Here is a 27,007-nt window from a genome sequence, read left to right as displayed (position 1 = left end):
GTGGCACAGTACCTGTGTCTTTGTGGCACGTGAAACTGTGCGCACCCAGAACGTCTCAGATACTGCTGGTTATCAACACGTGGTTGCCTTGGTTTCAGCTTCTTTTCAGGTGAAAATACAAGAATTTGGTCTTGACTCATTTTTTCTAGCAGTTACAGTTCCAGTTGCCTTGAAAACAGGTGGCATTAGCTGTAGTGCTGTACTGGATTGTCTGTCAACAGGAGCAGGACTGCAATTTCAAAGTTTTCCTTCCTTTTGGAAGTTAGCCCCACTTACAGCCTGACTTAAAGTTCAAGCTTTCCTGAAAGACAGAAATCTTTTCTAATTTTGAGATAGCTTATTTGGGGTTATACACATATTTAGTACTCCTAACTTTGTATAGGCCTTGTAAAAATAGGAAGCATTAAACTAGAGTTGAAAACAAAATTGTCCTTATTTATATAATAGTTAGATAAGGAATTAGATTGTTATAAAAGGTTCATTTGAGGGGCATGGATTTTTACTTCAATCTTATTGTCAGGTTCAATGTTGAGGATACTGAAATGATGTGTTTTGAGGTTTGAGCATGAGAGGATAGACTTATCTGTCTATCCAGTTGTTCTCCCAAGCCTCAAATGTTCATCAGGATCATGGGCATTAGGTGCTTCAGTGCTTTGCTTAGCACTGTCTGACCTTGTTTTGGTAGACATGGAGCACTCAAACGTCTGCTTCCACTTGCAAGGGGCATCTCAATGTCAGTTTCTAAAGTGAACAATAAAAACTCACTTAATTTGCTTTGTCCAGTCATTTAAAAGTGTAAATCTTTATAACTTAATGCTCCTCTAATTTTTTAAATTTTTTAAAATTTTTTTAATGTGCATTTCTGTATGGTCCTACAGGTGTTAGCTGATGCTGTTGCACGCTTGGTTGTAGATAAATTCAGTGATTTGACAGAAAATTTCTCATCTCCACATGCACGTCGAAAAGTCCTTGCTGGAGTTGTCATGACAACAGGTAAATTTTTAAAAAAGTAGTATATTGAATGCCTAAATATGAGAGCTCTGTTTTCATCTAGTAAACTAACTCTTGTCAGTCAAGCAGTATTGAAATGTATTTTTACTGTTTAATCTTGAGGGTGGACTAAATATAGTAATTAAATAAATCTCAGGTACTCACAGGAAAATTAGACCTGCAAATACTTCTTTTTCCACAGAGTTCCTGTCTTCTGCCTGAGACATCTGAGTAGCTCACAAAATTCAGGTTTTAAAGTTAATCATGAAACTTTGGGAAAATAAGTAAAATTTCCCCATCGGTATTCCTGGTTTGGGCACATTATGTAAGAATTATGCTTCTTTCCAAGGTTTTAAGATTTTGCACTTTGTTATTCTTGCTGCATTTTATTCTTAGTGCTCTATGTTAGTCATTTTAGTAAAAATATCTGATGAAAGCAGTTCATGTTTTGGCAGATGGCAGCAGTGTGCACGTGTCAGCAGTGGTGTCGTGGCTCCCTGGGTGCTGACACGAGATCTCTGCTTGTCCAAATTGCCCAAAACAGTGAACTTCTGCCCTAAACTAATCTATGACCATGCTGCTGCTGATTTTCCTCACATTAAGGTTTCTCTTTGTCTTCAATCCATGTGAACCCTTGGTGGAATGTTCATTTTGAGGCTGTCCCAGCTGTGTCCCTTCCCGATCTCTTGCCCTCCCACTCACAGAGGCTGTTGGGACGTTTGGGAAGCCTTGATGCTCCTGTGGAGCAACAGCCACACCTCCATCTGCTAATAACACTGTTTTAGCCCCAAATATACGAGGAACATGCTGTAGTTTTATTTTTTTTGGTGATATTTCACAGGTTTTTATGCTATTTAAAGCTTGGTATGTGCAATTCCAAGAAGAGTCATGTGCCAAAGAATTAAGACTTAACTAACACGTGAATGCCTTTTGATTAACTGAAGAAATAGCTTTACACAGAATGACAAAGTATCTTGCCATGAACACAAGTCTGGGGAACACCTGGAATTAAATGACCCCATGGCGCAGCTTAGTGTTACAGCTTGGTGCTTTTCCTCTAGCCCTGTGGGCAGGAGGGCCTAGCTGGGCTCAGGTTCATTTTAACTTGTTGGGCTTTTTTTCCCCCCTGAGTGTTTTGCTAAGTGGCATTTTGACCCATCTTTCTTAGTCCTTCATTCAGCTGGGTTTTTTGAGTGATAAAGGCAGCTCTCTGCTTAGAAACACCCACCCAACATACTTTTGCATGGAATGGTTTAATTTCAAGAACTACACATTACACTGGTAATCTTTACAGTGATTTAAACATCTATATTTCTTTTCCCCCCAGTCTTGCCTTTCCTTTTGTTGGCTCAGTACCCTTCCATAACCTTTTGCTGCTTTAGTAAACCAGTGCCCTTCAGATTTCTAAAGTGGCTGTGAATATCTGCATAGGTGACCAGAAGGTACAGCTGGAAGTTGTGGCTGCCTGAATCTCAGGAAAAAAAGCACTTTGGATCTCAGGCTTTAATTATTCTTCTTGAAGCAGCACTTTCTACCTGCAGGTTTTCAATTTTTAACTTGTCTGAGCTCCAACATGAAAAGAGTAGTTCCCATAAGAACCACTGATGATGCTGGTGCAGGGAAGCATGGCTGAGTGAAGCTTTTGTTTTAAATAAATTATCAGAAGAAAAAACATTTATTTTTTTTAAAAGAAGCAAACAGCCGGAAAAAAAGAGCCTTGTTTGGGTTCTGCAAGAAGATCACTCGGGGCTTTATTTGTGGTGTTAATTGCATCTCCTTCCTGAAATTTTGTGTTGCAGGTACTGATGTGAAAGATGCCCTGGTAATAAGTGTTTCTACAGGAACAAAATGCATCAATGGTGAATACATGAGTGATCGTGGTCTTGCATTAAATGATTGCCACGCAGAAATTATAGCTCGACGGTGTCTGCTGAAATTTCTGTACACACAACTTGAGCTTTACCTAAGGTAAACTGGGGGGGAAAAGATGATGAGCTGATCCCACAGAGCTGAAAAGGTGTCTGTGGAAAACATCTGTCTTCATTATTTCAGTGTAAAGCACTTGTCCTCTTGCGTTAGGATGTTGAATTTAGAACTCGTGCCCTTTGCCCTGAAGTTTGAGTAGAACAAAACATTTATTCAGTGAGGTGTCAATCATGAGAGGGGAGGACAGGGAAAATAATTGGCAATCATTTTGTAAACTGTAAATGTATAAATCAAAATAATATGAAGTGGGCTGAAGGTTGCTGATGTTTCATTTAAGTGCCTGAAAGCTCTTGACATCTGGAATTGCCACAGGCTCTTTGTTTCCTATCTCGATGGTCCTTTAATTTTGTTAATTGTCACAACTGTTAGATTTATATTATAGACATTTCAGCCACCCTCTGTTTATTTTTAATGCCTGTTAAGTTTGCCCAGCTTATGCCTATTTCCATGTTAATGTCAGTTTTGACTCCAGCTTTCTTCTCTGTTTCAGCAATAAAGAAGATCAGCAAAAATCCATTTTCATCAGATCAGAGCAAGGCGGGTTTAAGCTGAAGGAGAATGTGCAGTTCCATCTCTATATCAGCACATCTCCTTGTGGTGATGCTCGGATTTTCTCACCCCATGAAGCAGCACAAGAGGGTATGGCAGCAGTCCTCCTCTTCCACCCAAGGGAGCTTAAATTATTCTTGGGGCATGTACAAGCAGCACGGTTAAAATGTAGGTGTCTTCTTTCCTTTTAGCATAGAAGTGTGTTAGACAAAGATCTCTTCCAAAAAAATCTGAGCTGTTCTTCCTCTGTGGTAGAAGTTCAGTATAGAGTGATGAGCCCTGTGGTCTTGAAGAGGCTGATGCTAACTGGGATAAGCCAGTGAGTCAGCAAGTATTCCTACAGAACTAACCATCCCCTTTCCCTGTTTCCATCCTTTAACTTCTCTGCCTGCCCCTTCCACAGTCTGCCCATTAACTTCATTTTAACTCTGTAACACAGAACAGAGCTCAAGAGCTGCCTGCTTCCTACTGCTCCTTTGGTGAAAGCTTGGTTTAACTGCAAGTGTGTTTTGGAAGGCAGTATTTGTGAGAGGTGTCTGATGCTGTAGCTAAGTTGCCAAGAGCAATAGGAACTGTGATGCAAGCCAGCAGTAACTGCAGGCGGATACCTCAAATCAGTCCTTCTTCCTGTGATTCTAATGTAAAACCCTTTGAGAAGGTTCCTCAGCTGATCCTCAGTGTTTTTTGTCCTTCAGACCAAGGGGACAGACATCCCAACCGCAAAGCCAGAGGACAGCTGCGGACGAAAATCGAGTCTGGGGAAGGGACCATCCCTGTGCGCTCCACCACCACCATCCAGACGTGGGATGGGGTGTTGCAAGGAGAGAGGCTCCTGACCATGTCCTGCAGTGACAAGATAGCCAGGTGAGACACTGAATGGTTGGGTTTGTTGCTGTTGATGTTACTGCTGAAGGAGGGCATGGGACGGGGGGAATGGCCTTAAACTGAAGCAGGGCTGGGTTGGTTGGGATATTGGAAAGAAATTCTTCCCTGTGAGGGTGCTGAGGCACTGGGACAGCGTGCCCAGAGAAGCTGTGGCTTCCCCATCCCTGCAAATGTTGAAGGCCAAGGCTGGATGAGGCTTGGAGCAACCTGGACTAGTGGAAGGTATCCCTGCCCATGGCAAAGGAGTGGAATAAGATAATCTTTAAGGTCCTTCCAAAACCATCCTGTGATTCCTACGAGAGAGAAGGGGTGCATGGTACCCTCAATGAATGTGCAGGGAATTGATGGGCTTATCTCACTGCTTGGACACAGTGTGAGGGTGGCTGCCACCCCTGTGGTAAAGCTCTGATTCTTCACCTACAGTTGGTGTCGCACCTTTTGCTGGCTTCAGAGGCAAGGTGTAGTCCCTCTGTACCATTCCAGCCACGTCAAGTCATGACAGCTTTGTTTAGTATTTCTGTCACTGGATAATAGCAGAGGAATGTTTTAGATTTTTTTTTCCTCCTAAAGTAGTATAGCATTAGGAAATCAGTACAATAAGTCTATTGCATAACTTCCTCTGGAAGTGTTCAAAGTCAGGTTGGATGGGGCTTGGAGCAACCTGGTCTGATTGAAAGTGTCCCTGCCCATGGCACAGGGATGGAACAGGACAAGCTTTCAAGTCCCTTCAAACCCAAACCATTCCATGATATTAAAGATTCCTACATCTTCCGTGCATAGTTTAGATGTTTATTATTTTTTATGGTGAAAAGTGTTCCTGTTAAAAAAATCCTAATTGATGGGCATTTCTAGTTCTTACTCTAGAATTTTAATTCTAGTTTAAATATTGTATTGGAATTAAATATTTTGTTTCCAGAACATAATTTAAATTTATATTTCATCAAATTCCTTTTTTGTTGTTCTTTTTGACGAAGATTGAAACATTTTTGTTGTTTGGTTTCAAAATCATTCAGCAGTAGTATTCTTTAACAAGCATTGGAAGTATGGGAGAGTTGCATCATGATAATTTTTTTCAATGAGTCTGCGTGTTTGCAGCCTTTGTGCTCTTTCAAAGTAGATGAGAAATGCCAACATTTTCAGCTAATGATACTTTAGTTACTTTCACTGATATGTATGCTATATATGTTTTAATTGAAAGAGCTCTGCTGTTTCTCAAGTCACTGTTAGCCTGATTCAAAGTTTATTAAAGATATTAAGTTGGAACTATTCTTGTGAGTGCAAATGCCAAATGAAAAATAGAGGAGGAAGGTTATATAATGGCTTTGTTCCTTTAGTCTTGTCTCAAGTAATCAGCATCTCTACTGAAGGAAGACATTTTATTTTAGTTTAAATACCCCTAACATAAATGAATAGGACCTTTCAGAAGCTAGGACAGGCAGCTGGGGAAAGGTAATTCTACAAAAATGACATTTTGGCTTCTTTTATAATATTTTCAGTAAAATTCACCAAATAAATCCCCCAGTTTCATGCCAGGGGCTTCTCCCAGCCACATTCTTTTATCACATTGTCATTGCAAATATCTAAAAAAAAAAGTCAGTTGTTGAGCTAGAACACATTTGACTCTTTTGTTGATTTTGTGTGATGCAGAACAGAATCCATCTCTCGCTTCCATAGCTAGCTGTCACCTCTCCTTGGGGCTAATGGGAATAATTTTGTTTGTGCCAGTGAAGGAAGCAAATAGAACCCCTTGACACAGAACAAAGACTGTATGACGGGTAAGGAGGCCCAAATTTTCATCTTTTTTTTAATTTTTTTAAGCATTGCCCTGACATGTTTTGTCCATTAACATTTGAAAGAATGCCTTGCTCCATAGTGTCCAGCAATCAGTCCTCCAGAATGCCTCAGACCCAGGAATTTCCACTGAGCTTTCCCAGAGGTTCACAAGTCACAGCCTGGGAAAGAAGTGGGTGAATTTGGGATGGGGGATTGCAGTTGTATCAAACCACTTGTATCTGAAGTGGCTCATCTGTGTGGATTATCTGGATAATCGAAGTTGCTGTTTCCAGCCTTTGAGTGCTTTGCTGCAGTGTGCTGCCCAGCCGCCTCCTAGACCTGGTAGAAACATGCAAGAAAAGTTGTGAGAAATGTGGGAGGGCCACCAGTGTAATCCCACTTGGACTGGAAGCATTAAAACAGGATTGTCCTGGTATGTTAGAGCTTGGTGGCTCTACAGTAAGGTGTTAGGGTGGTTTCTGACCAGAGTTAACATTAATATACATGCATTTGTTTACAATGTGTCCTGGCCTGGTGCCATGGTACTTCACAATGTTGATTTTTGTCATTTTTCTTTTGATGTGTTTTTCTGCCCATATTTTTGGTTTCGAATAATTACTTAGCTTCTCATTAAGCATTCCAGTTAATGACTAATGTCCTGCTGAGAAGCACAAAATTCCTTATCACACAGTTTCTTAGAAAAGCTCTAGGAGCTGAGAAAAACTTTTCTCAGTTGATTTGTTAAAAGGGAGGTCATTGGTTCTCTTCTACTTTAAAGAAGAGAAAATATATTTCTGATAAATTTTTGTGTAAAAGAACATCACGTGCCCATCCACTGGCCTTCTGTGCTCATTCAGAGTGGGAAATCCAAACAGACATTTGAAACTCCATCTTTCTCTTTTTCCCCAAAAGTGAGCATTTGTCCTTACCAGTTCTTAACCCAGCGGCAGTAGCTGATGTGAATTGCAGTGGCCATTTTGATGCATGGTGGCTTTGTGGCACTTAGGTGAAATACCTGAGGGCAGGTGGTGAGAAATAACTACCCAAGGTGTAGTTATGGAACCTCTCAGCTAAGCTCACATGTGTTACAATCTGGTTTAAACCAAGAAGAACAAAGAAAACTAAGTCTCTGTGTATAAAATTGACAGAACTTTGAATGTTCAAAAAATACCAAAAAAAAATGTGATTAAAACCAAACAAGGTTAGATCTTGGTGCTAAAAAAATGATATATTTTATTTAATAGTAAAAGTGGCAAAGAGAAAGACAGGGAAAAGAAAGAAATAGAGAAAGAAGTGTGTATGGGGGGGTAGAGGGACATGGGGAGAGTGACAGGGGTTAGGTAGGAGTGTATCAGCTGTCTGAGGGTCTCAGTGATGCCTCGGTGCTCCCCTCCATCTGGTCTGGGTGATGAGGGTCCCCTGCAGCCCTGAAAAGTATAGAATCCAGTGGATGAATGTAAGTTTTGGGCAGGTGGGAATGCCCACGTGCCTCCCTTGCAGGAGTGCAGGAGGCCGGTTGGAGACTGTGCCTTGCAGGACTCTGAAAGTGTTGCAGCATGTGCAGTGCTCTGGTGCAGGGTCTGGGGACCCCTTTGGGGGGCCTTTGATGGGCCATGACACCCCTCTGCTGTCCTTCACGTGGCTGCAGCTTCTCCTGGGGTGAAGGGCCCCGCAGCTGAGCCCCGCACAGCAGAGGATGGGGCATTCACTGCCTCTGAGCAGAGGCTTTTTCACCACACACCCAAAACCTCTCCTCCCTCCACCCGTGGGTGCAGGGTCTGTGCCAGCCTGGCAGCTGATAGCCCTTGGGCTGTGCTCTCCAATACAAGGTGCTGAGCTTGATCCCTCTGTTAATGTGTTCTTCTCCCCCCACCCCAGACCTGAGTCACTTCATCTTATCAACTTGCAGTCCAGGACCCCATTCAGGGTTTTGGTGGTTGTCTCTGCAGCTTTTATACAGTTTTGCTGTTATAGGCAAAGGTCCTTCATGAAGCTGTTGAAGTCATAAACTATAACATTTCAGTCTCCAACAACATACAGGCAGCAAATCCAGGCAATGCCAGAAAAGCTGGGACAAGTCAGAGCTGTGTGGTTGCCTGCCTCAGTGCAGCTACAAGGGGAGAATTTTTCATGTCTGTAACTGCAAATCTGAAATGGTGTTGTGAGAAGAGCTACTGTCAAAGACCAGAGACTTCCTGCACTTAGGGTTTATAGTGTGGGCTGCTGACCAAGTCACTTGATTTAAAAGAAGCTCTCACTCCTTGTAAACAGGCAGCAGTATCTTTACAACTGTGGCTCTTGAAGAGGAGTGGTCACAGAGAATTAACCTCTTTAGGAGACAAAGTGAAATCAGGTTTAAAGTTGTGCCTTCTGCACACCAGAAGGAGGAGTGGTTTCTGGGATAGTGCTACATCTTCCACAGTGACACCTTCTCTCCTTGCCATCAGTTGCAAGTAAAAACTTGTGATAAATGAAGTGCCAACTAAATAATTTTAGTTTCTTCATAGTAATTGGTGTTTACAAATAATATTGATATGAGAAGCTCTTTGAACTGTAAACACTTGTCAGGTTTTGCCTTGTTTGAGTAGTTGCAGGAGACTCTTGTTTTCCTGAGATGAATTTTTGCACCAGTTCCATGTGGACACCATTGTGGGTCACACATAGTGACTCCCCTGCCCTATCTGGCTCTCTGCATAAAAATTAGTAACTAAGATGTTTGATATTAACGTCAAGTTTTATGTCTTACTGCTGTTAGGCCCCCCTCAATTCTGCATTTTCTCTAAAATAATGTGAATAACAGAATTTCTGTACCTTTTGCATTTGCAAAGTTCAGAGGAGAGTTTTTACCCGGCACGTGTATTTTTAACTGGTTTTATTTTTGGGAAGAGGTGCTACCAGCACACTGTGAAAGTGTTGCTGAGAGTTAAATTTTGCTTACCTTCTCATGTATCAAGAGCTGTGAAATGAGCTGCATTTCATTAAGAAATCCACAGACCTTTTAGGAACCCACTGAGCAGAAGTAGGTCCAAAGCAGAAGTGTGGCAACATAGCAAGGAGGAGAGGACTCCTCTTGATTTGGTGTCAGTCTCTGCTTTCTCCACCCTCTTTTTTAGTGCAGTGTGCCCGAGAACAGCAGAAAGGTTGAGGAAGTGCATCTATCCTCCAGACTGTAATGAACAAGATAAACAGCAGTGCATATAGAATAAGAAAACCAGTGAGTGTGACAAATTTATAAAATTCAGATTTTTCCCACTGAGGTGCTCATCTCTAAGGCATCAGGTGAGCACAGTGCACAGAGAGTGTCCTCTGTGTAAATGAACAGGAGTTGAACACAGCCCACGTGCGTTGATCTGCAAAGGCCAAGGCTGGGGTTGAGCCTGCAAAGGTGTTGGGATGTGCTGGTTTGAAGGAGCATTTCCCAACACTGTCCTTCTACTCCCAACAGTGAAGGAATCACAGTTAGCTGTACCCCAGCTCAGATCAGGGCACCTCTGTTTAAGTGTTAGCAGTTTGAATGTAAACATTGTGGCTATTTATACCAATCTAAGAGCTTGTACTTTAAATATCATTACTTTAAGGTAAAGGTTTTGAAGTTTGTCACAGAAAATTCTTGTAGTAACTTAACATATTCTGAGAATTCTGGTTTTAAGTACTGTGATAAGACAATTTTTTTTGCTTACCTTAGACAAGCATCTCGGGTTTTTCCAGTGAGAAGGTTTACTTGGGGAGAGTTTCCCTGCCTGCTTCCCTGGGTGTTCTTTCCCATCTGTAACTCTCTGCTTTATTTAGGCATTTCACTATCTATTGATGTGATGCAGCATTCCTGTGTTCTGCTCATGCTCATTCTTTAGCACCCAGGTTTGGGTTTGTAAACTAGACTTAGGTCACTTCACTTACTTAACTCTTTTCTGATGCTATTTTTAATGTGAAGGGAAAAAAAATCCATTGTTTAAATGCTCCACTGGAAAGACAACACTGACTTGAAGTTTTCTGCAGTGCATTTTGTTTTTTCTGCTCTGCACTGCATGATTTGTAGTGAAATACAGCATTTGCCCCCTTAATTTCAAAAGAAATTTTGCTTTCAGTAAAGGTTAATGCTATTTTGGCAGCAGTTGTTGGTGTGAGTTCTGACAATCTGTGTTTGTAAGCTGGAGGATGAGGCAGTTTTACCACTTCTGGAGGTGATGCCTGTGGCCTTTTGAAAACTGATGTGTGGTGGTGGTTCCTTCTCAGTTTATATTCATAAAAGTTGTTCGAGTGTACGTGCTGATGGAAGTGAGATATTACTGTTTGACAGAAGTACAGGATAAAAAAAGGAACAAGAAGAAAGCCTCCATGCAGTCCTTTCTTTCACTCTGCTGTGAGCTGCAGAACACAACCATAAATCTGACAGGGGGAGGCTGAGGGATCTGGGGGAGCTCAGCCTGAAGGAAAGGAGGCTCAGAGGTGACTTTGCTCTCCACACCTCCCTGATGGAAGGGCAGAGTTAGCTGAGGGTTGGTCTCAAGGGACAGGACCAGAGAAAGTGGCCTCAAGCTGCACCAGGTGAGGCTCAGGTTGGATGTTGGGGCAAAATTTGGCCAGGCACTGGAACAGGCTGCCCAGGGAACTGGTGTGTCTCTGGAAGTGTGCAAAAGGTGTGTGGATGTGGCACCTGGGAACAGTGGTGAACAGGATGGTGCTGGACAGGGTTAGTGGTTGGACCTGATGATTGCAGAGGACTTTTCCAGCCTTAGTGATTATGTGATTCTTTTGGGTTTCATGTTTCTCTCTGCACTATTACCAGTTTCTGATATAAGAATACATTTCTTGTAGAGAAGTTTATGTTCTTCTATATTATAACAATGAAATGTAAAGCTAGTTTTATAAACCTAACCACCACCCAACCCTGCCTGCTGAATATGGAAGAGTTTTGGTTGTGTGAGTGGTTTCTGCAGTGCTTGCACAGGCCCACTGCTGAGCCCAGCGCGAGTGTGTGCTGGGGTGCCAAAGGGGATTCAGCACAGCCCAGGAAAACAGTTCACACATAACACCAGTTCATACAGTCCTCTCTGCAGAGGCTTGCTCAGCTGTCCTCACTCCTCGTCCTCTTCTTAATCAGAACTTCACAAGGCAAATGTCAGCTTTCATTTTCTGCGCCAGAGAAGGTCACCAAGTGTGGGAGGAAGCGGCAAAACATGAGCTCTGGAAATACTGCAGTAAGGAAAAGGGTCTGGCTGAGGGTTTATTTAGGAAGTAAGGGCTTGCCAGAGGAGTGCTGTGGCCTATTTTAAAATGTCTGTCATCACTTGAGCACTGATCATGTAATGTAAAATGGGATGTGCCTTGTCTGCAAACCTCAGTTTGCAATGCTCAGTCTTGAGTTCTTTCCAGATGTTTGTCCCATAGTGTTACCTGTGTCTGTAGCAGTCAGGAAGGCATATTGGTCCTGGGAAGCAGCAATTTTCACATGATGTCTTTACTCTGACACTTGGTTGCTGATTGTGTTCTCAGTCTTCTAAAAAATATGCCCTTATTCCATGTAAAATGCACCTCATATATTAGCACAGTATTTTTATTCACTTATTAAGGCCAGCTTTTTGATGATGGGTGAGTAAATTAATGCATATTGCCTCCATTTTCATCATCACTAAAGATAGGCAAAGAAATAGTTGCTTTGGATTATAATCTTTGTTTTACCATTTTGATATTTAAAAAAAGAAGCATGTTGCAAGTCCTGAAGCCAGCCTGGGTGGTTCAGTTACTGCACTACTGAAACAGTTGTGGTGTGGAGTTCCTAGCCTAAAAGGATGCTGATGTGTATCCTGCCCAGCACAAGCTGCAGGAAGCACTGTTAGCAGCATTTGAATTCCCTGTTTTCCTAGGAGAACCTTGCAACCTGCTATAGCATGGGCTTTTTAATAAGGACAGTCATTCTGTGGGAGCATGAGAGCTTCTGATGTGCTCCTCTGTTTTATCCAAGCACCAAAGGAAACTTTTCCTGCTGCTTGTGTCTGGCTTTTGCAATTGGACTCCAACTCCAGACTGGACAGGGCTTGGAGCAATCTGGGATAGTGGAGGGTGTCCCTGCCTGTGGCAGAGTTTGAAACTAGATTATGTTAAAGGTCCCTGCCAAGCCAAACCATTCTGGGATTCCAAGACTGAAATATGCTATTTTTATAGTACCTCAGTATTCCTCAGAGCAAGGCAGTGAAAATACTCTGCAGGACATGTTGAGGTTTTCACAAGTAATTTGTGTGACAGTTACAGAGACATTGAGAGTCAAAACTGTATCAAGTGAACACAATTAAAAAAAAAAAAAATCAAAATCAGGATTTTACTCCTAGGCATTTTGTATCCCCGCCACCAGACCTGATCCAGGGTAAATCACAGTGCTCAGACAGGGATTTATGTTTGGAATCTGTGAAGCAGGTAAAGGGAGCAAAGACTGTATGCATTCTTTGTATGTTTTCAGTTTTCATAGTCAGTTTTGTCCCTGCCCATGGCTATTGCAAGTCAGTGCACATGCCCTTTCTGTCAGCAGGATGTGGCCACTTGGGCCAGGGTTTGAAGGACAGGCCTTTCCTTGTGGTGGTGAGGTATGGAGGTCTTGCAGAGAATCCTTTGTGTGCTCTGGGAAGGATGCTCTTCTCCCTGCCAGGTCTTCTGGAGGTATCAGCTGCTGTTTCTGGTGGAGAATCTCACAGTTTGACTTTCTCTCATTGAATGATCCTGTCCATCTCTGGCACTAGAGTGCTGGAAAATGCGTCACCAGACAGGTTAGCAGGGGTACAAGTTACAGAGTCTGCTCCTGTTTTAGGTCATTTTACTCAGGATTACACTGAGTATCCCCTAAGCTGATCTCTGAAATTCTGGCAGGTGTCACAGCTTGTGCTACCATGGTCATGTGCTAGTCAGGAGGAAGGGTTGAAAGTCTGGTCCATTGTGATTAACTGCTGTTATGTCTGGTAGATATTACTTGTTTCATTAAAAAGAAAGTGTTTTTTTGTTTTTTGTTTTGTTTTGTTTTTCCCTCCCTCTTAGGTGGAACGTATTGGGTATTCAAGGAGCCTTACTTAGCCTCTTTGTGGAGCCAATTTACTTCTCTAGCATCATCTTGGGGAGTTTATATCATGGGGATCATCTATCCAGAGCCGTATACCAGAGGATAGCAGAGATAGAAGATCTACCACCTCTTTATACACTCAACAGACCTTTACTTAGTGGCAAGTATCTAATGGAGAAGGCCGTGCCGGTAACTAAGTCTGTTCCAGTAGCATTGTGATTTTGTAGTTCTCAAAACCTTGCAAACTGTGTGCTGTGAGTAAACTGCTTGCTGCTTGCAATAGAGGAGCTGTGGTCCAAACATAATACAGACACCCAGTCAGAAATACCATAGCAAGGACCCTTTCAAGTTGGGAAGAACTGGGGGATGAGACTTGGGATGAGTTTTCACACCATTCCTGGCTGGAGCATGCCCAGGAAGAGTTGAGGAGAGCATGCCCAGGAAGAGTGGGATGGAGCATGCCCAGGAAGAGTGAGGAGAGTTGAAGGTTTAGGGAATTCTCCTCCCACCTGTGGAATAGTGTATTAGCACTCACTGTCACTTCTCTTGCCCTGCAGATTTTTGTTGAGTGGTCCCTTCATCTATCAGTACGCCAAGATAGACACACCTGAGTCACAATTTTTAGGTCAATAATCAACTCAGAATGGATGGAGATAACACCTCACCTGTCTTAAATTCTAAAATGGCTTGTTACAGTAATGCTCTGAAAGCTTTAAAACTGAAATCTCATCCTCCCTCTCACTCACTGTGTCTATTGCTTTGTTCTGTAGAGATTAGCTTTTGGCATGTGTTTATTTTCCAGGGAAGAAAAAGCAGCTCATAATTTTAAAGCATGTTTAAAGTTTGACATGAATTTTTTAAAAAGATTTAGAGAGGGAGTGGGGAAAAGAGCATTGTGAACAATGAGTATTTCTTTAGGTAAGAAAGGTAATAAGGTTTCCCTGAACTAGGACGTATAAAAATGTTAAATAATGTATTTGTCCTTATATTAGCAAGTAAGTAACAGTTGCAACACTCTGTACCAAATATCTAATAGTTTTATGGGCATAGTAGCTGATGTATGGGCTGTTTCTGCCTGATTTTGGGGAATTTTTATCAGTCCTTCAAGACAGCAGGTTTGTGGCAGGGTGAGAAGCATTTTTGTTATCCTTTTCACAGCATGTAACAGTACCTTGTCTTCTTGAAAATCATCTTTCTGCAATGGTGCTATCATCTTATTTCCCATGAAGGAGAACCATCTGTTTAAACAGTTGAGCCAGGACTTGCTGTGCAGCAGAGAGAGTTTGGAAATGTTCTCAGCTGTGGAGTTTTCACAAAAATACACATCTCAAAATGTACAGAGTGTTTCTTTATGTATGTACAGAAAGGTTCTTTAGGAGGTTGGGCTGAGAACTGTGTCGATATATTTTCTTTTACTGGTTCAGTCTCGAAAGCTGATTTTCAGACCTCTGCTGTTAGATTCAGCTGGGGCATTTGTGTAGCTGCCCATGTGCTCTTGGATTCACATATTTTTCAGTTTTTCTTACCTAGAAGAAGCGTGGCAGAAATACCCGTCTCCAGTTCTGTGTTCTGTCTTGTGTCACACACACACCCCCCTCTGAGATTTATTTCCACTGGGGGGATGAACTAGAACAGAAATACCTGTCTTATCCCACTGTCCTGCCTTTTTAGCTGAGAAAGCACTGTAAAAACAGGTTTTCTTCCTCTAATAAAGCAAATTTTATGTCTACTGTGGCACCTGCATTAAGTCAAATTTATTTTGAGACACTGTTTGTACTGCTAAAAACTGTCTTTCATCATCTTTCTTTGTTAATAAGAGTTTTTACTTACACCTTTTGCCAGCAGATTGGATCATAGAATCATAAAGGTTGTAAAAGACCCCCAAGATAATTGAATCCAGCCATGAGCCCAGCACTGCCCTGTCCACCACTAACACATCCCCATATATTCAGTTCCAGTGGGGAACACACATACCAGAGCAGGTGTTTTTCAGCTGAGGGATGCAGGAAATCTGTCTATTCATAGAAAACTCCCTCCTGTGCTGACTCTTGGAGGCCTTGGTTGCAGGATCCAACTTTTCAGGTACCCCAGCACTGAGGGCAGTTGACTCTCCCTGAGAGCTTGCCACCCACTTGAAGAGAAGACAGGTTTGAATCTTGTAAATTTCTAGAATAATCTGAAAAATAATTGATTTCTCAGTCAGAGTGAGGGTGGTTGGATAAATCATCTCATATCAAGTTGCCCACCTGCAGGGTGACCTGCACAAACTCATTTTGAGGGGGAGCCACTGTGGGAGGTAGGCATGCAGGAGTTCACCTGGGCTGAAGCCCAAATCAGGTACTGAGAGCTTTGTGTTTAGAAATCCTTAACACACCTTTCATTTGTTAATTCCTGGTTCCAGTTTTTTAAATGCTTTCAACTCTTTGCCATCCACAGCCTCCTTGTGTAAGGAGGACTGTGGAATGTGCAAAGCTTTGTGCAGAGGAACTTCCTTTCTGCTAATTTCCTCAATTAGATGCTCCTCAGTGCTCTGTGAGATCCAGGCTATAAGCAGTGGTCATGACACTCAGTTTTCTATACCTCTGAGATACTCCTTCCTATATAAATCCTGTTTTTTTGCAAGCTGAGGTGTCTTAGTCTACTTTGTTGTTCCTTGCACAGAGACCCTTTCACATTAAGGATCATTTTGCAGACCCATTTTTGTGCTAGTGAGACCAGGGCAGCAGCTGATGTTCAGGGTAAAGCAGCAATTCTAGTCCATGTAGTGGCAAATATTCTGTTCACTTCCCTGATCCTTCACTGATAATTCCTGACATTCACTTTGATTACTGTTGGTGACTGACCTGACCTTTTGGTAGAACTGAATATTAGAAACTAAAATCTCATTCCTGAATGCTAATATCGAGCTCCAAATGTAGCACTCCTTGTGTGAGATTGCTTTGGGTTTTTTCCTAATATGTCTTGCTTTATATTAATCTGTGAAGAATTTTTTTTATTTCTTTTATTGCCTAGACACCCAGTATTTGAGGTTTTTTTCTGCTACTTTTTGCTATTGCTCCTCTTATTGCTGTTTAAAAATAATTTAGTATCATCAATGATCAGTTTTCTACCCCCCCACATCCCAGCTCTGCTGTGAGCTGGAGGTTCTCCAGCTGTGTTCCCTCTTCCCAAAGAGATCATCTTTATCCAAGTGTTAGTGAATTTGTTTTTAAGGTAGACAAAAATAAATCCTTCAGCAGAATTTCTGGTGATTTTTTAATTTGGCTGTTCCCTTGGTACCTTATCCTCCAGTTCACATTGGTGTTTTTCAGCTTTCTATGTCCTTGTTCATGAAGCTTGTTTCAACTCTCTCCTCAAAGAACTGTCAAACCTTATTATTCATAGAAGCAGTGGCACAAAGAGCTGTGACCTTTGCTTTTATTTATTACATCTCTTTGTAATAACACTCAACAATAAGTTCCGAGCAATGCTCTCTAAATAGCTTTAGTTCTATTAGATTTCAAAGAAGAGTAAAATATTTGACTTTCTATCCTAAATCTTTTTTCTGTTCCTATTCTCAGCACATTGTGCTATATTCGTGTCTAGATTTTGAGGGGGAAGATATGACCCACCTAAAGTTTTATCAAATGCTTTGATTTTGAGATGGTCTTTATTCCCTGTCCCTGCTACTTGTGATCGACCATCAGGGACTCCTTTGACATCTTTCCAGGGTTCTTACATACAAATAACCAGCTGAATGGGTTGTTATTAATTAAATCTATTTGAAATTCTCAATCTGGGTTGGTTTTGGTGGTTTTTTTTTTTAAATAATTAATTAATCAAAACCAAAGGAATGCAATTGTGTAATTGCAGTGGAAATGTAGTGCATGCTGGATGTTCAGCTTTATTTGATTTGCTTGTGGGGCTGGTTGTGATATCTGAAGTGTTTTGGAGTACTTGATGACGTCTGTCTGATCCCTGTACTTGTTTAATATGTATGGAATGAAAGAAAAGATAGTAGTATAGATGTCATTAAATTAAAAAAAAAAATTGTCAGTGGCATCAATTTCTTGGCAGTTTTGCCTCAGTACTTTTGGTAAAACCAACTTTTGTACCAATTCTCGATTTTTTCAGCTTGTATTTTAAGAAAATGGGGAACAGTAGGTCATTTTGTTATTATTCAGTTAATTACTTCTTATCAGTCATAGTGACAAGATTGATCCAAACCAAGGGTAAAAATACAACAGCCTCAGTGATTTATATTTCAAAGGGTTTCTTCGTTTATTAAACGAGGAATTGATGATAGGAAGCAAACTGAATTTTGCTGGGTCGTTCTGACCTTGCCCACTCAGAGTGCTGGGCCCAGAGGTGCCATGAGACTGAGCCAGGTGAGCCAGTCCTGCTCCCAGGTGCCCAGCTTTATTAGATTGTGTTCCAGATATCAGCCAGAAATGCATCCTGCTGTGTTGCTTATCTTCAATTTCCACAAATTTTTTAGATTTTATGAAGTGTAGGAACTGGCCTAACAGTGGAGTAGACTTGAAATAAGTTCTTGGTGGGAGCTGCCTTAAAGTAAAAGTGGGATTTTTATTAACTAGAAAGAGCAAATTGCCCTGGTGCTTTGTTCTCTCCTAGTGAGGTGACTGAGACATCTTAAATAGAGTTTTGCCACCCCTGCAGTATCTGAGGAGTCACACATGCATGGCAGCAGCTGCTGTGACCTTCATTGTGTGTAGTCCCTCTTGGAGCACTGGGGTGTTGCGGAGAATAAATCCTGCCCTGGGCAGGCAGCCAGACTTGATTTGCACTTGGGTTGGATTGTGGTGGCTTTGCTTCTCCATCCCTGGAGGCAGAGCCATAGTTGGAAGATGTTACCTAATTTAACACCTGAGCCAAGTGATTTGAGTCCTGTTTGGAATCCTGTGGTTCCCTGTCTCTGGGCTCAGTGTGCAGCACTGGGCCTGTGAAGTGGGGAGTCAGCCAGAACACAGTGATTTGTGCTGGAAGACCCAAATGTCTGCCAGTTCTGGCTTTGTGGAGGGTGCTGAGCTTGGGGCTCACTTTCAGTAGAATCACAGGATGGTTTGTGTTGGAAGGGACTGTAAAGCACACGTCATTCCACTCCCTGCCACGGGCAGGGACACCTTCCAGTATCCCAGGTTGCTCCAAGCTCCATCCAACCTGGCCATGAACACTTGCAGGGTTCGTAGTTATTTTGAAATGAGATGAACCCCATGAACTCCTGCCACAGAGCTCTCCATGACCCCCTCTGCCAAGGAGGCTGCTTCTTCCAGCAGTGCACACTTGCCCTGCTGGGAGGGACAGAACTAGAGAACACTTTAGCCAGAATGAGAGCGAGATGTCACTCTGTGAGCGGGTGAGAAATCTGCAGGAGAAAGCCCTCAAAATAAAAGATCTGCTTCTAAGACTGTTTGCTGTCCCACACAAAACCAAAAGTCAAGCATTTGTATTTATTATCATCATTAAACATCACTTTTCTTTCAGGTATCAGCAACGCAGAGGCCCGCCAGCCAGGGAAAGCCCCCAACTTCAGTGTGAACTGGACAGTGGGAGACTCTGGTCTGGAGGTCATTAATGCCACAACTGGCAAGGATGAGATGGGCCGCGCGTCGCGCCTCTGCAAGCACGCCTTCTACAGCCGCTGGATGCGCATCCACGCCAAGGTACGGCTCCACAGGGCACCTTGGCCACTCCTCAAGTCTTTGTGAAACACCTGGATGTGCTTTCTGTACTCAAAAGCCACTTTCAGCCTGTTCTAAGCTGAGCCTTGTGTTAGAGCCACAGGATCTTTAAGGCTGGAGAAGACCCTTAAGATTGTAAAGTCCACCCATCAACGCAGCACCACCACCATGTTCACGTTAAACCATGCCCTCTAGCACCACATCCACACGTTGTTTGAACGTTTCCAGGGATGGTGACCCCACTACTTCCCTGGGCAGCCTGTTCCAATGCTTAACAACCCTTTCAGTGAATTTTTTTCCCCTAATATCTAATATAAACCTCACTGGTCCAACTTGAGGCCAGGTAGCTGCAATCTGTTTGTTAAATTACTTTTTAATGTGATGCTGTCTGGTCCTAAATGCATATTCCTTGGTTTATAGCCGAGTAGGCAAAGGATGCTGTCTCCTTTGAGCTTGCCTTTGCATTTTAATTTATTTGGAAGGATAATCCCATTTTCACTGCTGAGGTTTCACTCTTTACTGTCAGAAAGAAAACTTCCAGGAAGCATGCCTGTGGCTTTTTGGCCTCAACATTTTGTTTGATAGATCCTTACCTTGTTTTAATATTAGCTGCTTAAATAATTCGTAAACAATTCGGTCACTGTGGTGCTGTTTGGCTTAATGGGGTCTTGTCTCTCTCCTTCTCTCGTCTCTCAACCCCACAGCTTTCCTCCAGCTTGCGCTCAAAGATCCTCAAGCCCAACCTGTACCACGACACCAAGCAAGGAGCCACGGAGTATCAAACTGCTAAAGAGTGTTTGTTTAAAGCATTTCTGAAGGCAGGACTTGGAGCCTGGGTGGAGAAGCCCATAGAACAGGATCAGTTTTCTCTCACAGTCTAATTCACAAACTGCACATCACTTGGGAAGAGGAGTTGTTCTGGAGGATCCTGGTGTCCAGCATTGCTTTCTGGCATCTCCACAGCCGTCAAAACATCCTTCTGCTCTTTGGAGTTGGGTTTCTTTGGGTTTTTTTTGAAAAACACTTCACAGTAGCTGTTTCTGTTTTGCCTAAGTATTGAAACTCAATGATGATGCAACACATAATTGTATATTTTGTTATAGGAAAGTAATTTCTGGTGTATTTCTAGAAATACTTTTACTGTAGAAAACTTGCAGTAAGGCTGTCCTTACTGTGTACAATGACTCATTTTTTCTGGGTTAAAAGAATTTCTTTTTTAATTCAATGTCATCAAGTGCATGAAGAAATTAATAGTTTCTCTAGGTTTTACACCACACTTTTAGGAAGTAGCTTAATTTTTAAAAAAGAAAATAGGTGACAAAGCTGATTCTACTCCTCTGTTAACTTGTTTTTCAACTGCAGATATTTTTAGTACATACACCACAGAGGCGGAATGGAGTCTGGACAGCTAGTTTTGTTTTTTTTTTTCCCAATTCCTTGCTCTTTAAAACCAGCTGCTGAAAATTTCATGTCTTTGATGTATGTATTTATTAGTCTGTGAGCCAGTTTTTAACATGCAGCTTTTTATTCTGTTTTTAAAAATACATTTACCTCCCATTTATACCCATTGTGAAGTCTTCATTTTTTTTACCATTGTAGACTGGAAACAGCAAAATAATTATTTGTAAGTTAAGAAATTTAGTCTATAACATGCAGAAGCCTGTTTAGAAGTAGGTGATTTGTGTATCCCAGGAACTCATCTGAATACAATCTTAACTGTAACAGCAATGTAACAGCTTTAAAAAGATCTGCTCATTTTAAGGGCACCAAGCCTGAGTTGCCAAAACCAGTGACTACTTGTTGGGTATTAATTGCTCTCCTCTAGAAACTCTTGTAACAGAGAAACCAGTTCTTAAAACTTATTTCCTGTGAGTTATATCTGCTTTCAGCCAAATTGTTGTGTCTGAGATTCCCTTGCCTTTGGGCTTTACATGTGTGATGGGCATCATGAAGCTAATTAGGTAAGTTGTTCTCAAATGTGTGTCCATCTGTTTTGACTATTCCTTTAAAAAGTGTTTTTCCTGAAGGTGTGGACGCTTCTGCTTTACGTAAAAATGAAAGATGGAAGCGAGATACTGAGGTTTGATTAGCTGCTGTGTAGAAGGAGCACCTCAGCCCCTGCACCCCTGGGGTCAGCAAGTCCTTGGGGTGTTGAAGACTTTGGTGTAAACCCACGTCTGGCCAACCATGAATGCTAAGGCATTTCTGCTCGAGTAGGAGCCTGTTCTCAGCTTCAAAACCTGATCAGACTGAAAATCACTTGTGCATTAGTTGAAGTCTCTGGGTTCTTGTCCTGGGAGGAAGACACTGAGGTGCAAGCAGTACATTGGGTGGTACTGTGGATAACAGCAAGCATTCCTCTGGGAAGACAAGAGAGTCTGTGACCCAGGGGCCCCTCAGGGAATTGATGCTTCTGGAGGTTACTGCCTTTTCCAGATGCTGGGGGAGGAAGCTGCAGTAGAAGGGCTGGGTTAATTCACCTTTGTGGTGGCTTCAGTCACCCTGTCAGCTCCTCATTAAAGCTGAGACCACTCCCGTGGCCTCTGCAGGTCCAGCAAGGCTCTTGGAGTCATCATCCAACCGAGGTGCAGACTGACCTCTTCCAAAACAGAAAGGAATTCAGTTGTATGAGGTCAGATTCTGCAAGCTCTGGGACACCTTGTCTTGGTCACACTGCAGAAGTTCTGTTTGGGGTCATAGTTGAGTGTGTGAACATGTTTCTTTTTCTGAGGAAAAGGTGGTCATGCCGTGTGTGTTTCCTTGGAGTCATTGCTGCTCTCAGGTGAAATGCACGCTTTTAAGGGACTCATTCAAAAGTTGATGTCTCTCTGAATTTTTTTGAGGACTAGGAAAGTAGTAGTTCAAAGTATTTTTTTTATTAAGTCAAAAATATTAACAAAATATTTAAATAGTATTACAGGCATAGTTTTTTAGCTGTTGGAATGAACTAATAACATTAAACTGTAGTGGAAATAGGTTCCATGCCAAAATCTTTTGATGAAGGAGTTGTGTCAGGTTAATTGTGAGGAAGAGTTCTCTTGTTGCTAATTCTCGGATTTTAAAAAGTTTTCCAGGGTTGTCTGCAATCCGTGTCTGTCTTCCAGGAGTCATTAAAAACCGCTTGGCTTCCTTCAATCCCTTGTTCCTTTTTGTGCAGCTCACAGTGGAAGGAAGTACGGAGAGTTCCCTGGAAATCACTGAGCAAGGAGGGATAACCATGTATATAATCTCAAGTGATTGCAAAAAAGATCAGACAGCTCAGCCTCTGGCAGCTGCCAGATTTTGTAGGAGACCAGCTCTTGGAGGCTGAGGGCTCTGGAAAGCCTGGGCTGGGTTAGGTGGGAGCTGGCCTGCATAGGGAAGTTGTACTGCTGCTCTGGGAGCTGCTTCCATTTTTAAATTTTTTTTCCTTCTATTTGATTGAATATTTATATAATTATTTTGATTGAATATTTACATAATTATAATTTAGTATTTGTCTCAGGACCTTCAAAGGATTTAGAGTAACAAATTTAATGTTGATGAATACTTGAAATTGAATTTAAGGTGGTTTTTTTTCTCCAGATGGCAGTCTGGCTTGTAGTAAAGTTTTATAGGTTAAGTAAATAGATAATTTTAAATATAGATGTTTTAAAAATAAATATATAAATATATATATATATATATGTTCTGCAGGATCATTTTAAGAAAATCTGGGCCTAAAGGTTAACACTTGAAATCTTGCTTATGGCTGTACTCAGGACTGGTAATAACTGTAGATTATTCTTATTGATTGTGTGAGTGTTGTTATGTAGGGGCTTGTTAGCAGTGGGCATGTCCAGCTGGCTCTGCCCCTGGAGCAGCTGGCGATGGGAACAGTGACTCTGCTGCCTTAGGGATTTACAGCAGTGGGGTTTCTGTACAGCTGGCAATTCTCATTCTCTCCTTGTCTAGGAGAAATCTTTTCATGGCTGGTTACTGCACAGGAAACTCCAGAGTAGAAGGCTTTTGTGTGCAGTTCCTCTAAATCTAAGAGAACTAGCAGCTGAAAGGCTCAGGATCAGGGAACTGGGGTTACTTTTCATCAGTCCAGGTCTGGAGACAGGCTGGAGAGCTGCAGTGTCTGTGTGGGCACACAGTTTGGGGTGACGGGGAGTGGGGCTGTGTTTTAGGCACACAGTTTGGGGTGATGGGGAGTGGGGCTGTGTTCTAGGCAGAGAGTTTGGGGTGACTGGGAGTGGGGCTGTGTTTTAGGCACACAGTTTGGGGTGATGGGGAGTGGGGCTGTGTTCTAGGCAGAGAGTTTGGGGTGATTGGGAGTGGGGCTGTGTTTTAGGCACACAGTTTGGGTGATTGGGGGTGGGGCTGTGTTTTAGGCACACAGTTTGGGGTGATTGATTGGGAGTGGGGCTGTGTTTTAGGCACACCGTTTGGGGTGATGGGGAGTGGGGCTGTGTTTTAGGCACACAGTTTGGGGTGATGGGGAGTGGGGCTGTGTTCTAGGCAGAGAGTTTGGGGTGATTGGGAGTGGGGCTGTGTTTTAGGCACACAGTTTGGGTGATTGGGGGTGGGGCTGTGTTTTAGGCACACAGTTTGGGGTGATTGATTGGGAGTGGGGCTGTGTTTTAGGCACACAGTTTGGGGTGATTGATTGGGAGTGGGGCTGTGTTTTAGGCACACAGTTTGGGGTGATTGATTGGGAGCGGGGCTGTGTTTTAGGCACACGGTTTGGGGTGATGGGGAGTGGGGCTGTGTTTTAGGCACACAGTTTGGGGTGGGGCTCATCCCTAATGGGCTACAGCTGTGCAGGACAGGTGAATGCTATTGAAGGTAATGAGCCAGGGAGTGCCCAGGGGCACTGAGCAACCACCAAAGGGAGCAGAGGGCACCCAGGTGCAAGGCATCAACAGGAGGCTATAAAAGGTTGGGCTGAGGAACAAGAAGGGCAGATGGTGGCAGCCTTCTGAAGTGTCGTGGTGTTGCTCTGCATGGGCAGGTGCTTGAAGCCTTCTGAAGTGGTGAGGTGTTACTGTGTATGGGCTGAAGCTTTCTGATATTATGTGGTGATACTCTGTGTATGGTGGCTGTCTCAGTTGTGATATTTGCTGTGGCGTATGCTGAGACACGGCTGTTGACCAAAAGAGAACCTCTGGGGAGGCCTTAGAGCCCCTTCCAGTGTCTAGAGGAGCTCCAGGAGAGCTGGAGAGCATCTTGAGTGACAGGGCAACAGGCATGGCTAGAAACTAATGGAGGTTAGATTTTGACTGGATATTGGGAAGAATTTTTTCCCTGTGAGGGTGGTGAGGCCCTGGCACAGAGTTCCCAGAGAAGCTGCATCTGCCCCATCCTTGGAAGTGTTCAAGGTCAGTTTGGATGGGGCTTGGAGCAACCTGGGATAGTGAGAGGTGTCTCTATCTGTGGCAGGGGGCTGGAACTGAATGAGCTTTAAGGTTCTTCGAAACCATTTCATGATTTTGTGATGTCTAAGAGTGCATGAAGCTAGGGAGCAGCCCAAAACTCACTGTGCTCTCAGTGCAAGTGTGCACAAGTTAAAGCTGTTGGTTCTGAGTGTTTGGGAGCATGAGGCAAAGCTTGTGTTACGGAGTAGTGCTGCCTTTGGAAACCAAGCTCTGGTTTTAGAAAAATTGCCAGCTAGAAATTGAGAATGTGTTTGAAGAACTGCTTAGTCATGCTCACCACATAATTAAAATTTTGAGTTTTTTAGATATCAGTGGTTTTCAAAATAGTTTTATTTCCATTCCTTAAATTAACGTTTGGAGGGCTTGTGCTTGTAGAGAAGCTGCACTTTGAATTCTTTCCAATTTCATCATCATTAATTGTCCACTGTGAAAATTATCCCAAAGTTTACTGAAAAGGAAGGAGAGCTGCAATTCAGGTAGAGAGTAAGAACAAAAATCTCTCATGTTATTTAAAACCTAAAACCCCACAGAAATAAAATGTATAAAATGTAACTGTTCTGTCTCAGAATCACCGCCTGGTTTTTGTTGGGTTTCTTTATCCATTTATTTATTTGTTTTCTAATACAAAGTGTTTTCAGTTGAGTTTAAATGTTTCCACCTTGACTTTGTGTGCTCCTGTTGGGAGAGGAGGTCATGTTTGTCCTGGGGCTAGAGCTAGCAGAGGCACAGGTTTTTGTGTGTACATCTGAGGCTTTGGAGGTTCATTGGGCTTGCCACTCTTCCTTTGTGCAAACAGCTGGAGGATTTGCAGCAATTTTGGGTTGATTCCTGGTGGGAGAAGTTGTGTGGGTCTCTGGGCAGGCAGGCTTGGTGTTTGGAGCTGCAGGATGGGGGGTTCATCCCTAGGCAGGTGTTTGTTCCAGAAACACAGCTGGGGGGATGAGCTCTGGCAGTTTTCCCTCAATGCATCCACTGGCATCGTGTGCTCAAGCCCATGTGGGACTTCCAATAAAACTGCTTTTTCTATTGTTTCTGTCTAGCTGGGAATGATGCAAACCCATCATCAGGGGGCTGCAGGAACTGAGCTGGGGCTGGAGGGCTGTGGGGACCAGGGAGGGCACGCATTCCTTGTTGGATCACGTCAATGTACCGTGTTTTTCTGCACCTTTCAGCCAAAGGCGTGTCCCACTACCCGTTAGTCAACGGGCCATTAATTGCACCAACAGCATTTGTGTTTGCAGCAATGAGTTTTGTGGGTAGCTGTGTTTTGTTTTCTTCAGTCATTCCAGAAGAGACGAACTGAGAGCTGTGTTTGCAGCCAGCCTCAGCCGATAGAACAGTTGAAGTAATATTTGTTCTCTGGAGGGAAAGCTCCACAGTTTGTGTCGCTGCTGTGTTTTTATGTTTTTAATATCTTCATCACTATCATACCGGTATCATTTTTGTTGCAGTTTGGCTGAGATGTCCTCAGCAAGTTTGAGATCCAACGTGTGCGTGTGTGAATATGTATTTATACATCCCTGTGTATAATATTGCTGTATATTATTTGCATTAAGCAGTTACTCTTCCCCAGTCTCCCTGTGTGACAGTGCAAACACATCAGCTTTACCTACCTGGTGTAAAGTTATTAAAGAACACTTTCAGATACTGTCCTTGACACTTTCACCATTCATAACCCCAAATTTGAAGAGGAGACCTTGTTATACCTCTGGTTTGTCACTTCCCTTCCAGCATTCTTGTCCTCCCAGTGTCACAGCTGAAGCACAACCCCTTGGTCGATTATTTTAAGCAATGACTGTTTTGCATACTACCTTGCTTTGTTTAAGTAATGTTTGTACAGAGATTTCAAAATATAAAGAGCTATATAATTGCTAAGTTTCATTATTATTTTTTTCATATCAGTGTTGCTAGTGACAGTAAAACAATGAGTGAAATGTCACAAAATACTGGGCGTGTCCTTAAGGTGGTGGTTTTGGTTATGTCCTGAAGAGCCGGTAAGAGCATGGGAAAGGGGAGGGCAAGTGACAGGTCTGTGACTCCAGTGCAGACACGTGGCCTGTGTCAGGGTGTGAGAAGGGCTGTGCCACCTCTGGTGTGTTTTAAAAATGGCATTTTGCACTCAAATCCCAAGTGGGATCCCCAAAACCTGTAGGTGGTCACTAGGGCTATCACCCCAGCACGTGTCTCCCGTTGGGTTTGGATCCTGCCCGTGGTGGTAGCCCTGAGCTGAGCCCCGTGGGGTGCCAGCACTGCCACTGCCCGAGGAGGGGACCCAGCTCCCCAGTGCTGGGACAGCAGGAGCCCAAACTCCTGATGGTCACCTTCAGCCAGCACCTGTCCCAGCAAAGCAGGAAGGTCTGGTCCAAATGTGCTGCCCTTGGATCCTGCTCAAAGGATGTCTCTGGAGAATCCTGGTCTCAGTTACCAGTCAGAAGTGGCAGCTCAGATCCAGGGCTGCAGCACTGGCTGAGGAAGAGCAGAGAGCCATGGACACATGGCCCCTCTGGATCTGCTGTCCTGGAAGCAGGTGCACCAACTTAGCTTGCATAGAAGAAATACATCTTAAAAAAGAGTCAGATCCAAGACAGTTCTGCTCCTCAGCCTGCTGCTTGTGGGGGGCTGTCATGGATAGAAGCCTTCAGCCATCATCTGGCTTATCAGATCAATTTCTGACTGGGAGCAGGGGTAAGATGGGAGAT

At 43.0% G+C, this 27,007-nt stretch overlaps 1 protein-coding gene across 5 annotated transcripts in view; it reads left to right on the top strand.

The window, feature by feature from the left end:
* The window catches only part of ADARB1 (adenosine deaminase RNA specific B1), a 61,303-nt gene extending 40,831 nt beyond the window's left edge, over positions 1 to 20,472 (top strand). For 3 of the 5 annotated variants that reach the window (XM_038142290.1, XM_038142293.1, XM_038142292.1), the window contains exons 5-11: positions 879 to 993; positions 2,790 to 2,958; positions 3,467 to 3,693; positions 4,221 to 4,389; positions 13,207 to 13,388; positions 18,713 to 18,891; positions 19,614 to 20,472. In XM_038142290.1, coding sequence (XP_037998218.1) covers positions 879 to 993; positions 2,790 to 2,958; positions 3,467 to 3,693; positions 4,221 to 4,389; positions 13,207 to 13,388; positions 18,713 to 18,891; positions 19,614 to 19,790 — 1,218 coding nt within the window. In that variant the 3' untranslated portion in view covers positions 19,791 to 20,472. The remainder of the gene's footprint in view (positions 1 to 878; positions 994 to 2,789; positions 2,959 to 3,466; positions 3,694 to 4,220; positions 4,390 to 13,206; positions 13,389 to 18,712; positions 18,892 to 19,613) is intronic. The other 2 variants (XM_038142294.1, XR_005257543.1) reach the window with 2 other exon arrangements.
* Positions 20,473 to 27,007: the final 6,535 nt, after the last annotated feature.

This window comes from Motacilla alba, chromosome 7 (genome assembly GCF_015832195.1).
Source record: "Motacilla alba alba isolate MOTALB_02 chromosome 7, Motacilla_alba_V1.0_pri, whole genome shotgun sequence".
NCBI lineage: Eukaryota > Metazoa > Chordata > Aves > Passeriformes > Motacillidae > Motacilla > Motacilla alba.
The sequence above is the reverse complement of the archived record's forward strand: the minus strand, read 5'-3'. Positions and strand labels throughout refer to the sequence as shown.